General features: G+C 40.3%; 1 protein-coding gene across 1 annotated transcript in view; it reads right to left on the reverse strand.

Moving 5' to 3' along the window:
• Positions 1 to 1,256: 1,256 nt before the first annotated feature.
• The window catches only part of LUZP2 (leucine zipper protein 2), a 330,898-nt gene continuing 318,073 nt past the window's right edge, over positions 1,257 to 14,081 (reverse strand). Inside the window, exons 11-12 of the mRNA XM_077820267.1 lie at positions 4,326 to 4,406; positions 1,257 to 1,361 (exon numbers count right to left, since the gene is read on the reverse strand). Of these exons, the coding sequence (XP_077676393.1) occupies positions 1,257 to 1,361; positions 4,326 to 4,406 (186 nt within the window). The remainder of the gene's footprint in view (positions 1,362 to 4,325; positions 4,407 to 14,081) is intronic.

A 14,081-nucleotide genomic window follows, 5' to 3' on the forward strand; every position in this document is an offset into this window, starting at 1 on the left:
GAAAACACAAGGAGAATTTTGTTTGTTTGTTTTTATCATTTAAATGGAAAGGGATAGAGAAACTAATAAGAGGAATTAATTTTGACCAAAGGGTTTCTGTCTTGTTGCCAAGGTAGGAGCATGAGGCTGTGCATGGCACAAGCAAGGCCTAACAGACATTGCTAATCAAAAGATTCCAGTCTTGTGCATGAGACACATTCACACCTACTGTGGGATCCACTCTAACAAATACTCAAAGAAGAATTTGCACTTCCCCATCCGCAGATTCACCTTTTCTTCTTCTTTTAGATCTAGCAGCTTGGCCCTGTTGCTTAAATTAACCTCAGCTGAATCAATTATCCAGCTAGTTATTCTCTGCTGGTTCCACTCCCAATCCTGCAGAACTGCTACAGAAAGTGCACTCTGTGCACAGCTAAGAGATTCTTAAGAACGACACAGGTAGCACGCCCCATTGCAAGCACTCATCAAATCCACTTTCTCTCTGTTTTGCCAATTATGACGACAAAGTAAGTTTTTACTCTTTTTCACTCCTGTTAGGGCAGCAGGGCCAACACGGCTATAGGAGATGGAGATGGATTCCATTCTGGCTTGTGCATCATCAGTAGAATTGTTACTTGGTTTCAACTGCAGAATTTTTATGTTGGTGCTGCATAAGCCACAAAGAAAACACCTTGAGATTCAGTTGAGTTTGTAATGGTTGCAAATAGGAAAAAACAAACAAACATCTTTTGTACCTGTTAACTGAATAGATTTGAGATGGAAGGCATTGAAAGGTGGTAAATATGGAATCCTATTGTGCCATGTACATAGTCACTCTTTCGAGTAGCATTGCACTTTAACTATGTAATTACTATTATTTTATGTTAGCAGGCTTTTATCCCCGTTTTGACTTCAGCCTTCCAGTATACAGTAAAGATAGCTATCAAACAGAACAGGCTAAGAAAAGAAAACGTCTGAATGGCAGTTCTTTACAAAACAGACTTATTTATAATAAGCAAGTTACTGATCAGGGCAGAATAATATTTCAAAAAACTGGACTGTATTACAAAACATATCTTCAAACATCCATTTCTGTTGGATTATTGCTGAGAGATACTAATTGGTCTATTTCAGAAACTAGACTAATTTACAAACATTCATAAAATAGTGAAAAAGTCGCATGCTTTAGAAACTTGATACATTATCATGCTTCTGGACTAAAAACAATATGAATACAATAGCAAATGAAGGACATTGTTAACATAGTTTAGTAATGTTTACAGTGCTTGTTCTTCTGTTTTATCTGACTCTTCATGCTTCTTCTCATTTGTCTCTGCTGATTTTTTAGCTTCAGGTTGAATCCATGCAGGGCTGTGCAACTTCTGTTAACCAACACAATGGGGAAAACAGAATCAATGTAAGTATTATAATATTATGGAATGTTACACAGATGAATAGTGGGATACTAAATAAAAAAGGTCATCTTTCTCATCAAGAAATACAGGCCTCGATTTTGATCTCATTTTAAATCAATCCTGATTTAAATCAAGAATTACTGAACTGAGGAGTAAGTGAGAGGAGAATCAGGCCAACAATCTGTGGTCATCATATTACACTGGAATACAAGGAATCAACACTGAATGCTTAAAGTGCCATAGGAATAATGTGCGCACAGCTGTATTTATTTTTGCTAGACTTTGTACTGCTTTTGAAATAACTATAGTATGTCTGCTGAGTGCACATATACATGCATGATACATGTATATGTATATACATATGTATAATATGTGTCTCTCTATATAGAGTTAATCTACATTCCATGAAACCTGTAGAATTTTTCTCAAAATACCAAAATTTTGATTGTAGAAACAATTGTATGAAATCAATTGCTCACCTTTTATAGATTTATTATTAGAGGATACTGCTAGGAAGATTTCAAACAACAGAATATCCTTCAACTGGTTTCTGATTGTCTGGTTCAGAATTCTGGTCTCTGCTAGAAGAGGTCCTAGCCATTTTGTTGACTAGGGTGAAAAAAAATGTTGATGCTCCCCCCACACCCTAAGTGGCAGAGGGGGAAAAAAAACAGCTGGTTAATCAGTGGTACAAAAATGGCTGGAGAATTAGAATGGAGCAAACCAGCTGAGCTGCCCAGAGGTACAGCACTTCCCCTCTCTGCTACAGAATATCTATGTAACTGTATTTTTATTGGACCAACAGATGAAGGGGAAGCAGAGTTTCACCAAATCATAGTTAAATCACACCTGGAGTTGCAGGGATGTTAAGAGTAACAAGAAGGGTTTCTTCTTGTATGTTGGCAACAAGAAGAAAGCCAAGGAAAGTGTGGGCCCCTTACTGGATGATGGAGGCAACCTAGTGACAGAGGATGCGGAAAAAGCTAATGTACTCAATGTACTTCACGAACAAAGTCAGCTCCCAGACTACTGCACTGGGGAGCACTGCATGGGGAGGAGGTGGTTCGGGACTATTTAGAAAAACTGGATGTGCACAAGTTCATGGAGCTAGATGCGTTGCATCCGAGAGTGCTAAAGGAATTGGCAGATGTGATTGCAGAGCCATTGGCCATTATCTTTGAAAACTCATGGTGATCCGGGGAAGTCCCAGATGACTGGGAAAAGGCTAATGTAGTGCCCATCTTTAAAAAAGGCAAGAAGGAGGATCCTGGGAACTACAGGCCAGTCAGCCTCACCTCAGTCCCCGGAAAAATCATGGAGCATGTCCTCAAGGAATCAGTTCTGAAGCACTTAGACGAGAGCAAAGTGATCAGGAACAGTCAACATGGATTCACCAAGGGAAAATCATGCCTGACTAATCTAATTGCCTTCTATGATGAGATAACTGGTTCTGTGGATGAAGGGAAAGCAGTGGACGTGTTATTCCTCGACTTTAGCAAAGCTTTTGGCACGGTCTCCTACAGTATTCTTGTCAGCAAGTTAAAGAAGTATGGGCTGGATGGATGCACTACAAGGTGGGTAGAAAGTTGGTTAAATTGTCGGGCTCAACGGGGAGTGATCAATGGATCCATGTCTAATTGGCAGCCGGTATCTAGCGGAGTGCCCCAAGGGTTGGTCCTGGGGCCGGTTTTGTTCAATATCTTCATTAATGATCTGGAGGATGGTGTGGATTGTACCCTCAGCAAGTTTGCGGATGACACTAAACTGGGAGGAGTGGTAAATACGCTGGAGGGTAGGGATAGGATACAGAGGGACCTAGACAAATTGGAGGATTGGGCCAAAAGAAATCTGATGAGGTTCAACAAGGACAAGTGCAGAGTCCTGCACTTAGGACGGAAGAATCCAATGCACTGCTACAGACTAGGGACCGAACGGCTAGGCAGCAGTTCTGCAGAGAAGGACCTAGGGGTGACAGTGGACGAGAAGCTGGATATGAGTCAACAGTGTGCCCTTGTTGCCAAGAAGGCCAATGGCATTTTGGGGTGTATAAGTAGGGGCATTGCCAGCAAATCGAGGGATGTGATCGTTCCCCTCTATTCGACATTGGTGAGGCCTCATCTGGAGTACTGTGTCCAGTTTTGGGCTCCACACTACAAGAAGAATGTGGAGAAATTGGAAAGAATCCAGCAAAGGGCAACAAAAATGATTAGGGGTCTGGAACACATGACTTATGAGGAGAGGCTGAGGGAACTGGGATTGTTTAGTCTACAGAAGAGAAGAATGAGGGGGGATTTGATAGCTGCTTTTTACTACCTGAAAGGTGGATCCAAAGAGGATGGATCTAGACTATTCTCAGTGATAGCAGATGACAGGACAAGGAGTAATGGTCTCAAGTTGCAGTGGGGGAGATTTAGGTTGGATATTAGGAAAAACTTTTTCACTAGGAGGGTGGTGAAACACTGGAATGCGTTACCTAGGGAGGTGGTGGAATCCCCTTCCTTAGACGTTTTTAAGGTCAGGCTTGACAAAGCCCTGGCTGGGATGATTTAGTTGGGATTGGTTCTGCTCTGGGCAGGGGGTTGGACTAGATGACCTTCAGAGGTCCCTTCCAACTCTGATATTGTATGATTCTATGATTCTATGATAGTTATACACAGGGTTTGGAAATTTTTCTCTCCCCTCCCCCCAAAAAAGGAACACTGAGTTTATAAGAATGGCTGAGCTGATTATTAGGGCAGTCAAGTTCTTTAAGTATTGTAATAGTTCCTAACAGAAGGCCATCTCAAACCACCAGCTTCAATCAAGTGGAGCGGAAGTCTTCATTGTGATTAATGAGGAACTACCTAGAAATCACTGACTTAGAATAAGCAGATATAGTTCAAGGAATTTTTCATTTTATAAAAGGGCTCAATTACTCGAAGACAGAAGTACCTGAAAGCTAGGATCTGTTTCTGCCACCTTGAGGTGAGGAGATGTTGAATTATTGTGCTTCCCCAAACAAGTCTTGCCAACCTGCAAATACAATCATTAAAACCATATCACTGTTACAAAGGTTTTGGGAAAAAAATCAGTGATTCTTCTTTCCTTCAGTAGATGGGATTGACACTTATATAACCCTTTTTATGTTCAAAGCTCTTTACTAACATTCTCCAATTTATCCTCACAACAGCACTGTGGGGCAGGTAGATAAGTAAAAATTCCTATATTACAGATGAGGAAACTGTGGCAGAGAATTTAAGTAGCTTGGTCAATACCACAGAGAGAGTTGGAGTAAAAACTGGAATTAAGATTCAGGACTTCTCGATTTCCATTCCTTTACCTAAACCACTGGGTCATCAGTAGGACAATGGAATTGATCAACAGATTGAGTGGGAGGAGGGCATCTGGCTCTCTAAGTACAGAAAGTGCATTATGTCCAGCTCTTTAGGTGAACATGAGGTGAGAGGGACAAATCAGCAAAGTTTCTGGAAAGGAAAGCTGTGCCTTTGTTATCTATTAAAAATCCTTTGAGCATGTCAATAGAATAGTGAATAAAACAGCGCTGGTTGATATAATTTATTTGAAGTTCTTAAAGACTTTCTTACTAAAAGGAAACAACATAGTCATAGACTGAGAGGTAAAGTTCTGTTATAGATCAGGGACTCTCTCATAGACAGAAAGCAGAGTAGAAATATTCACTCAATTTTCTACACGTCAAAAGTCTAACCTATAGTCTAGCCTGTTAAGACTGGCATTTATTATATTTATTCATGAGATGGAAAGGAAGTGAACAGTGGTGTATAATTGTTCAGGTTAGTCTAGGGAAAACCTTGAGAAGTTTAAGAAAGACCTAACAAAGCTAGGTGAATGGGTAGTGTGATGACAAATGAAATTTACTAAAGGGGCATAAAAAATCCCAAAAACTAACTAACAAACAAAATATTAAGTTGTGTTTAAAAATAGTAGACAATAATACTAAATAATTATTAGACAATTTTATAATTGACAGTTTGCCGTCACCTACAAGACTGAAATGTTTTGGTCATTTTGTCTCAGAAAAGATACAACAGAAATAGAAAGGATCCAGTGACAAAAGTTAGTAGAGGCTTGGAAAAACATTTAAATTGGGAAAGATTAACTGTAGAGAAAGGAATGGTTTAGAGCAGAGACAAGTAATGGAGGCATGATTAGGATTAATAATTGTTTTTTATAAGGGACCAATCCTTCATGCTTCATCTTACAAGCCAGCCATTAACTGATGTGGTTCTGGGGATAGGAAGAAATTTCCCCTATGGGCATGATATTCCAGCAGGTGTAGACCCGCTCCAGAGCTCCATGGCCCAACTGACTCTGTTCCTGCAGAACACTGCTGGAAACCAGTGAGAAGAGGCATGTAGGTAGTCGCTGAGGAGCTTTCCAGTCCTGTCTCCCAGAAGCAGACTCCAAGATTCCACCTTCCTCAGCCCACCTATAGGCCTCATCCAAAGCCCACTGAAACACGACTCCCAATGATTTCAATAGGTTTGGGATCAATCCTATCACAGTAGAATCATCATGATTGACATCAGGGGAAGCAGAGCCTCCTCTGATATCCCTGTTTCTCCCCACTGAGAGATAGTCAATACATTGAAGGGGTTCCTCTAGGTGGGCAAACTACGGCCCGCGGGTTGCAAAATGGTATGGAGGGCCTGGTAGGGAAGGCTGTGCCTCTGCAAACAGCCTGGCCCCCACCCCCTCCAACTTCCCACCCCCGACTGCTCCCCTCAGACCCCCAACCCATCCAACCCCCCCGCGCTTTGTCTCCTGACTGTCCCCTCCCGCTATCCCCCGCCCTAACTGCCCCCTGGGATCGCACCCCCTATCCAATGCCCACTGCTCCCTGTCCCCTGACTGCCCCAACCCCTATCCACACCCCCACACCCTGACAGGCCCCCCAACCCATCCAACCCCCCCACTCCTTGTCCCCTGACTACCCTCTCCTGGGACCCCAGGATCCCACCCCCTATCCAGGCCCCCCCCGCTCCCTGTCTCCTGACTGCCCCCCCAAACCTCCGTCCCATCCAACTGCTCCCTGACGACCCCCTGCCCCTTATCCAACCCCGCCTCCCACCCGCCCCCTTACCATGCCGCTCAGAGCAGCAGGACAGGCTTATTGGAAAGCCTAGGAGATGAGTGGGCGCAAGCCGCGCTGCCCGTGCGGCTGTGAACAAGAGGGGACAGCGGGGGACACGAAAAAATTTGCCCACCCCTGCTCTAGGCACTTTCTCTTCAAAAAGCACCAGAGCCTGACAGCTCTAAACAGCTTTGTTAGCTAGGAATGAGGTGTACGGGTATAACTGGTTCAACTGGTACAATTTGATAAAACAAATCACTTTGTTTAATTATAATTTAATCTTCAGCTGCCTCTAGTGCATAAGGACTAGTTTTGAAGGACAGCAAACTATCTGTAGGGCCAGATTCTCAGCTGGTGTAAATCAGCATACCATAGCGATGCCAATTTATTCCAACTGATGATTTCCCTTTCAAGCTCGGAAAAGGGAGTAACCTGCTGTTTTGATAGAGAAGAACTGAAATAGATAGTAAAAACTCATCATAATTTCATATCAGAATACCTGTTAAATGGGCCGTAACTCTAAAATCAATTTTATTCAAATTTTGGGTAAGATTTTCTTTTTTGCTTTCAAGTAAATATGGCAATGTTCAAGACAAACCAATGTTCTTAGGTTTCAGAAGGGTAAAAATAGGGTTTAAAATGAAACCTGTTTACAACCTTATCTAAGGTGTCATGAATGCTGTTTCTTCATAGTGCCAAAGCCTGATAAAACATTGTGTCTAGTATAATGTGTATGTATAACTCTGTTAATATAGGATAGATGCACTGGAGACATGAATAATTTACACGACCATATTGCTATAAAATACCTTGAGTCATGGCATAGCTGCCATTATTTCCACTGGAACTGCAATGCAATTTACTGTGTTTTTATTGCAATGCACCACACCATATATCATGGTAACTCAGTGAATGAATAAGGCAAGCCTCCAAAAATTTATGTTTTTTTTTAATTACCTGCTGTATGATATACCAAATGTATTTAACAAATGCTAAACACATTTTTTTAAGTTACAAAGACTGAACATGATATTATGGGCTTTAGAGTATTTTACTGGATCTTATGCATTCATTTTTCAGCAGGTATATATAGCAGAATATTACTTCTCAGGAACCTTAATAAAGATATAAATTAATATACATATAAACATATTAACTCACAAAGACTTTGATACAAATAGCTTTGGGAAACTAAGGTGGGCAAGGATAAAGAATGTAGAAATCTACTCCTCTACGGGTTAAGCAGTAATCTGTCTTTGTGAATGCACATGAAAGGACAGGGATGTGTGCTAGGAGACTTCCTTCCCTGCAACACCCACCTTTCTCTATTAAGCCAATAGAATGGTGGACCAAAGTATTAATCCCTGTGAGCAATGGCTCCTCAGTCCTTTCTCTGCCAACAAGTAAATCATAGAGAAAGAGGTGGGTAGGAGGTAAAGTCATATTTCCTTGCACATGTCCCATACCCCATCCTGCCATCCCCTTCTCCCCCATAGAGAAATAATCTTCGCCCATAATCTGCACGCAGAACAACCATTGCCCATGAGAAGATGAATGAAAACACACTTTGCAAGAATGTTAGCGGAAATGCAAATATAAACAGATGAAAACACAGACAAATGTGAGGGGCAGCAGTGGGATGCGTTCAAGGCAGTGAGAACTAAAAAGTTATCTCAGTTAATCCAGTGCAACTCCACTGACTTCAGTGTACCAGTCTAAAGCTATGCCTACACTAAGAGCTAAGGGTGTGAGTCACTTACACATACCCATGATAGCTCAGTGAATGCTCAGTGAGAGCTAGCACACATATGTGTATATGAGTAGGGGAATCACACCCCCAGTATGTAGTGTAGACATAGCCTAACTGAGGGCAGGATTTGAGCTAAAATTGTGCCAAAAGAACTACACTCGTTTTTCAATTCTAATCCAACGCACAGTGTCTCCACTTGACAAATAAATCTTAAAGGAATAGCTCTTTTGCAAATCTGGGAAGGCTTAGCAGTGATATCGAATGGAAACCTTCCAGGATGGATAGAGGTGTTTCATATTCATGGTCCCCAAGTCTACTGGGGTCAATGCTCAATTTCAAATTTAGGCTGGTATCAGGGAAATGAGGTTGTGCAGGAGCTGTTTTGCCAGCTCTACACCATTGCAGGATCACTATATACTAGTGTGGTCCCCAGGGGAGGGAGCAGTACTACACAGGGTCTGGGCCTCTATCCCAGTCTTACTACACCTTATGATGATTTTGAGCTTGATAAATATATTTTTAAAATCCATTTACCTCCAGGAAAGACTTTCTGGGATTCATAGCATATGTTCGTCCTCTCCCTCAACCCAATCAGAGAAGTTCAGCAAGGTTATTAGGCTTATATGTGCAAAGAAAATAAACTCTGCATCACTAAGGGGAAAATGAAGGCAAGTCCACTTCTCCTCCCTTAGTTAACATCCATTTGAGAGCCCAACAAGCTCAGCTTATGTTTTAAGGGCCAATGTAAAAAAACCCAGAGCTATATTCTTCATGTTTTTCTTATTGTTTGTGACAGATGAATAAAGAATGTGGATGTAAGAAGGGCAGCACAGATGAAAGAGATGGACGAGATTGTACACTTGGGAAACTATATTAGTAAGCAAGGAAGATATGATTAAGCAGAGATGCTTTGATCCAGTTACAAATATTTGATGAACCATGGAAGCTGTTCTATGAAAGAGCAAAATTCTGGGACATTAAGAGACTCTTCGAGGCTAGTTAGTGTGACTAAAAATTGTGTTTTAATTTTAAGACTATGAAAAAATAACGATGCTTGCACCCCACTTTTCCAACATCTTCTTTTACTCTTGATATTTATTACAGCTCACTGTATTTAAGAACACAAAGTCTTCCTGATGGTAAAAAGGATCACAACATTCTGAAATTTTAAGTCCATGGTGTCAGCCAACCTATAACCATTGGCAGTTAGCAGGAGACCGCTCTGTGGCAGGTTATCCTGTAACAGCTCACTGCAAGATTTCTTGCACCTTCCTTTGAAACATCTGTTACTGGCCACCATCAGAGATAGGATTCTGGACTAGATGAACCACTGCTGTGATCCAGTACAGCAACTCAAGTTCCAGCTCCATATTACAGTATTATTGGTACAATGGGTACGTTACAAAAGAGATAGGTGCTGCACTTCTAAGAGGTGCTATTTCAGACAAAAGTCATGCCAGATACATATTTTATTAGTTTAGTTGACAATTCTCAATATGCTGCAATATGTGATGTTTTGGGATTTGGTTTATTATTATTATATTTTTCTGATAAAATGCAGACTTCATCAGCTTGGGAAACCTTTTGATCATCTCATTGATCGAGGTATATATTATCCTGATCCAGTGACATATTTTAGGCAAGCTTGTGGCTCTAACTCACTGCTTGCATTTGAAGTGAGGGTAGTGATTAAGAGGGAATGTGGTCTGGTAGCTGTCCTTACTGTACTCTTTTGGGAAAATGCAGCATGCCTCCCCCACTCCATCACAGCTCTGCTTGCTTCAGTTCCTGGCCTCACACTTACCTACCCTCATTGAGAAATCTAACTCCCTGGTTCCTGACCCCGGGGAGTGCCTGCCCCTGTATAGAGGTGGGTGGGGAAGGGCCAGGCAAAATCTAGACTAGGTGTGGCCTTGACAGAGTCTCCCCACTCCTGTCACGCTCCAGTTATTAACAAAATAGCTCTCACTACACTCCTTTGAGTTGGGTAGCTAAATATTACTATCCACACATTGGAGAACAGGAATTGGAGACAGAAAGAGGCAGAGTCTGGATTAGAACTCAAGCCTCTCCTATCTTTAGCTCATTCCTCTAATCTACACAGCCTTTTGGTTGTGCAGCTGCAACTTTGTTACTCCTCCTCAAATTCAAACAGTAATGGAAGACACAGTCAGAGGTGATCTTTCTCTCTCTTTCCTGCACATGTCCTTCCCCTATTTGATAGGTGCTGAGTTACTCAATCTACAGATATTTTACTAATGAGTGAACTTTACAGATTAACTGTGGGCAAATCCTGAACACCTTTACCCCACTGATAATCTGTCAAACTCTTGTTGACTTTAAAGTCTTTCTACTATAGTAAATTCTCTGATCCAGAACCTAATGGTAACAAATAATTTATTAACTGACTTGCATGTGCTGTCCATTGACTTGGAGGCATTATGAAGGCCCCAATCCTTCAGGCCCCCGTATGTGCAGAGCTCTCATTGAAATCAGTGAAAGCTGCATATGCAGAGAACTGCACACTGTCTGATCCCAAGACGAAAACTTCATGGGAAAAGATGATCAATCAAGTTCATTTATTTGCAGACTATTCTAACCTTATTTTTATTGGTTTATTTTTTCTATACTTTTCTGTTTCAATTGTATATTTTTCCACAGCATCGCATTACAATTTGTCTTGACAAGAATTACAGTTTTTATGACAGTGTGAGAATTCAGTTCTCTGCAAAAAAAAAAGAAGGGTTATTATTACTTTTTCCTTCTAAACCACAGAACAATGCTTCCATGGGATGAATTTATTGGTGAGGAGGGCTCATTTCAAATTTTCCATGTGAAGATTAAGAAAAATATTAATGATCTCTTTATTTTTATTTGTAAAATAAAGTATCTGACGATGCAATGCTTCTCGTGCCTAAAGCAATTCATTTTTATGTACTCTAAAGCACAAAGAATCTGGAATAATAAATATTAGAGCAGATAGACACTCAAGGCATGGTATAAGACAAAGTATTTATCCATCTTGATCAGTTTCATATGCAGTTTGACCAACAAAATATCTGCATGTGAGAATTCAATTGACGAAATATGCAGCTTGATCGGTGAAGTATGCAAAAATTTAACACCCATAGTATTCAGCTCACCTAGTGAATTATACAGCAGAGTTAGGGACATGCACTGCTGGCTGTGTAAATTATGGAAGTGGATCACCCAGTATGCACCCTCATTAATTTTTTTTAATAGAATAGTAAAATTAGGCATGCCTCTTGACTATTAAACTGTACAGTTTGATCTACAAACTATGCAACAATGTGACTATGAAGGTAGTCAGTTAAATCAGTGAAGCACGACTCTCAAAAAGAAAACTACATACTGTGTAGATGATCTAATCATGCAACTTGCTTATTAAGGTGGATCCATACTTGAATGGCTAGCCTATGCCACAACCTCCACACTGCATTTTTAGCATGCTAGCTAGAGCAGAGTTCGTGCATCTGTCTATTCAGACTGTGAGGCATGTTCCTAGCTGCAGTGTAGACAAGCCCTTAGTGTTAAAGTACCATAGAGTGTCAGTGGAGTTTAGCTGGTGTAAAACTGATATCTATGAGATCAGAGTCTGATCTGGAATCTCCTGGTTTCACATTGCAGAGATAAAGTATATTTGGAGTTTGGATGGGTTTACAATCCCTGGATTTTCCTTGTGTTGTTGGTTCAAATGATCTGAAACTTTCAAAGACGAAGTAGGTAAAATCTGCTAAATTTCACCTGGTTTAATGCCAAAACTCTCTGAAAGGAGAAATTTAAATGATTTCAAGTCAAAATTATAAAGGGCCCAGATCTGCTCAAAAGTTCATCATCTCTTCCAAACTTTTCAATTATCTTGGTTTGACATTTGAATTTGTACCAAAAGCCAGTCAATCAAGTTTCGCGTGTTTTCCTGTTGTTTGCAGATATTTCACATTGATCTAATGATTAGAATGATAAGTTCTGCTCTCAGACTGGAATTACAATGTATTAAAATATGGCATAACTATGGTAAGGTACAGAACAGATTTTTTTCCTTTGAGAACTGTCCTGTATCATTAGCTAAATTAATATGAGGATGCACAAATGCCTTCTGATCAACTATTATAATGATCTACTTAAATATGTGGTGAGCCTCCAAACAGCTTATTAAAGAAGATGTAGTGCTAAATATATGTAATATATTTGAGTGTGTGTTTCCATTGGTTCTTGATTAAGGTATCCCTCCAGTTTTTCCACTCTTGTTTTAGCCATTCAGTGTACTGGTTTAAGCATAGAATATCAGGGTTGGGAGGTACCTCAGGGGGTCATCTAGTCCAACCCCGTGCTCAAATTGTTTTAACCCTTCATGACCTTTATAGTCTTTTTTTAGGCAGCATGGGACAATTGAAGTCAGATTCAGAATTGAGCAAGCCTGAAATGAAAATTGTGACAGTAACAATTTTACTTTTATCTTGTTACCACATTGGCTAGGAGCGTGGAGGCTAGCGGAGTGCTCAAAGCTTTGCTGTTAAGAATGATGCAAAAATTATGAAGCTAAATGCCATGGTTGCTTAGAAACATGTGTATGTTTTGGTCCAGTGCGCTCAATGTCCTTTGCCACTGAATGATTAATGAATTTGTTGTATTTGTTTACTGCAGGAACATAAAGGCAGTAAATAAAATCTGTACTACTTTTGTTTTTCAGAAAAGGCTGAGCAAGGGCAAACAAAAAGAGCTAGAAATCCAACAGAAGATGATGAATCTCAGCTGTTTAAATAAAGCAACATTTTATAAATTGCTTGATGTTATTTCTGACACCCTGCAATAGGTGATTCTAAATGTTATGTGTCATGTGCATAAGGATTTTCTGGACGGAAGAAGGTAGTAAATGACCTTTGGATGGTGCTTTTTTCTTTTTTTGGGGAGGAGGGGTGTGAAAGTTACAAATTGATAATATTCTTCATAATATTGTAATAGAAGGAGTCTACTTTCTGCCTGAAACATTGTTTAGTTCAGGATTCTACACTAGAAGGGCTTGCTATGCACTGTAAGTAAAAATACATTAGATGAAATCCTGATTCTCTTAAGGCAACAGAAAAAAATCCCACTGACTTCAATTGAACCAGGATTTCACCGATAAACTCCTAGCGGTTTGGCCACTAGAAAACATCCTCTTGAATTTAATTGACAAGATTTTTCTTATTAAAGTGTTTTCTAAATGCCAGGGATGAGTAAAAGAAAATTGGTATTGGAGGCTGTCATAAATATTAAGGGAAGGGTAAACCCCTTTGAAATCCCTCCTGGCCAGGGGAAAGCTCCTCTCACCTGTGAAGGGTTAAGAAGCTAAAGGTAACCTCGCTGGCACCTGACCAAAATGACCAATGAGGAGACAAGATACTTTCAAAAGCTGGGAGGAGGGAGAGAAACAAAGGGTCTGTGTGTCTGTCTATATGCTGGTCTTTGCCAGGGATAGACCAGGAATGGAGTCTTAGAACTTTTAGTAAGTAATCTAGCTAGGTATGTGTTAGATTATGATTTCTTTAAATGGCTGAGAAAAGAATTGTGCTGAATAGAATAACTATTTCTGTCTGTGTATCTTTTTTGTAACTTAAGGTTTTGCCTAGAGGGGTTCGCTATGTTTTGAATCTAATCACCCTGTAAGGTATCTACCATCCTGATTTACAGAGGTGATTTCTATTTACCTTATTTTTATTTACAGGAGGGATTTCTTTATTTCTATTTACTTCTATTTTTATTAAAAGTCTTCTTGTAAGAAAACTGAATGCTTTTTCATTGTTCTCAGATCCAAGGGTTTGGGTCTGTGGTCACCTATGCAAAT

This window comes from Eretmochelys imbricata, chromosome 6 (genome assembly GCF_965152235.1).
Source record: "Eretmochelys imbricata isolate rEreImb1 chromosome 6, rEreImb1.hap1, whole genome shotgun sequence".
In the NCBI taxonomy this organism is placed as follows: Eukaryota; Metazoa; Chordata; order Testudines; family Cheloniidae; genus Eretmochelys; species Eretmochelys imbricata.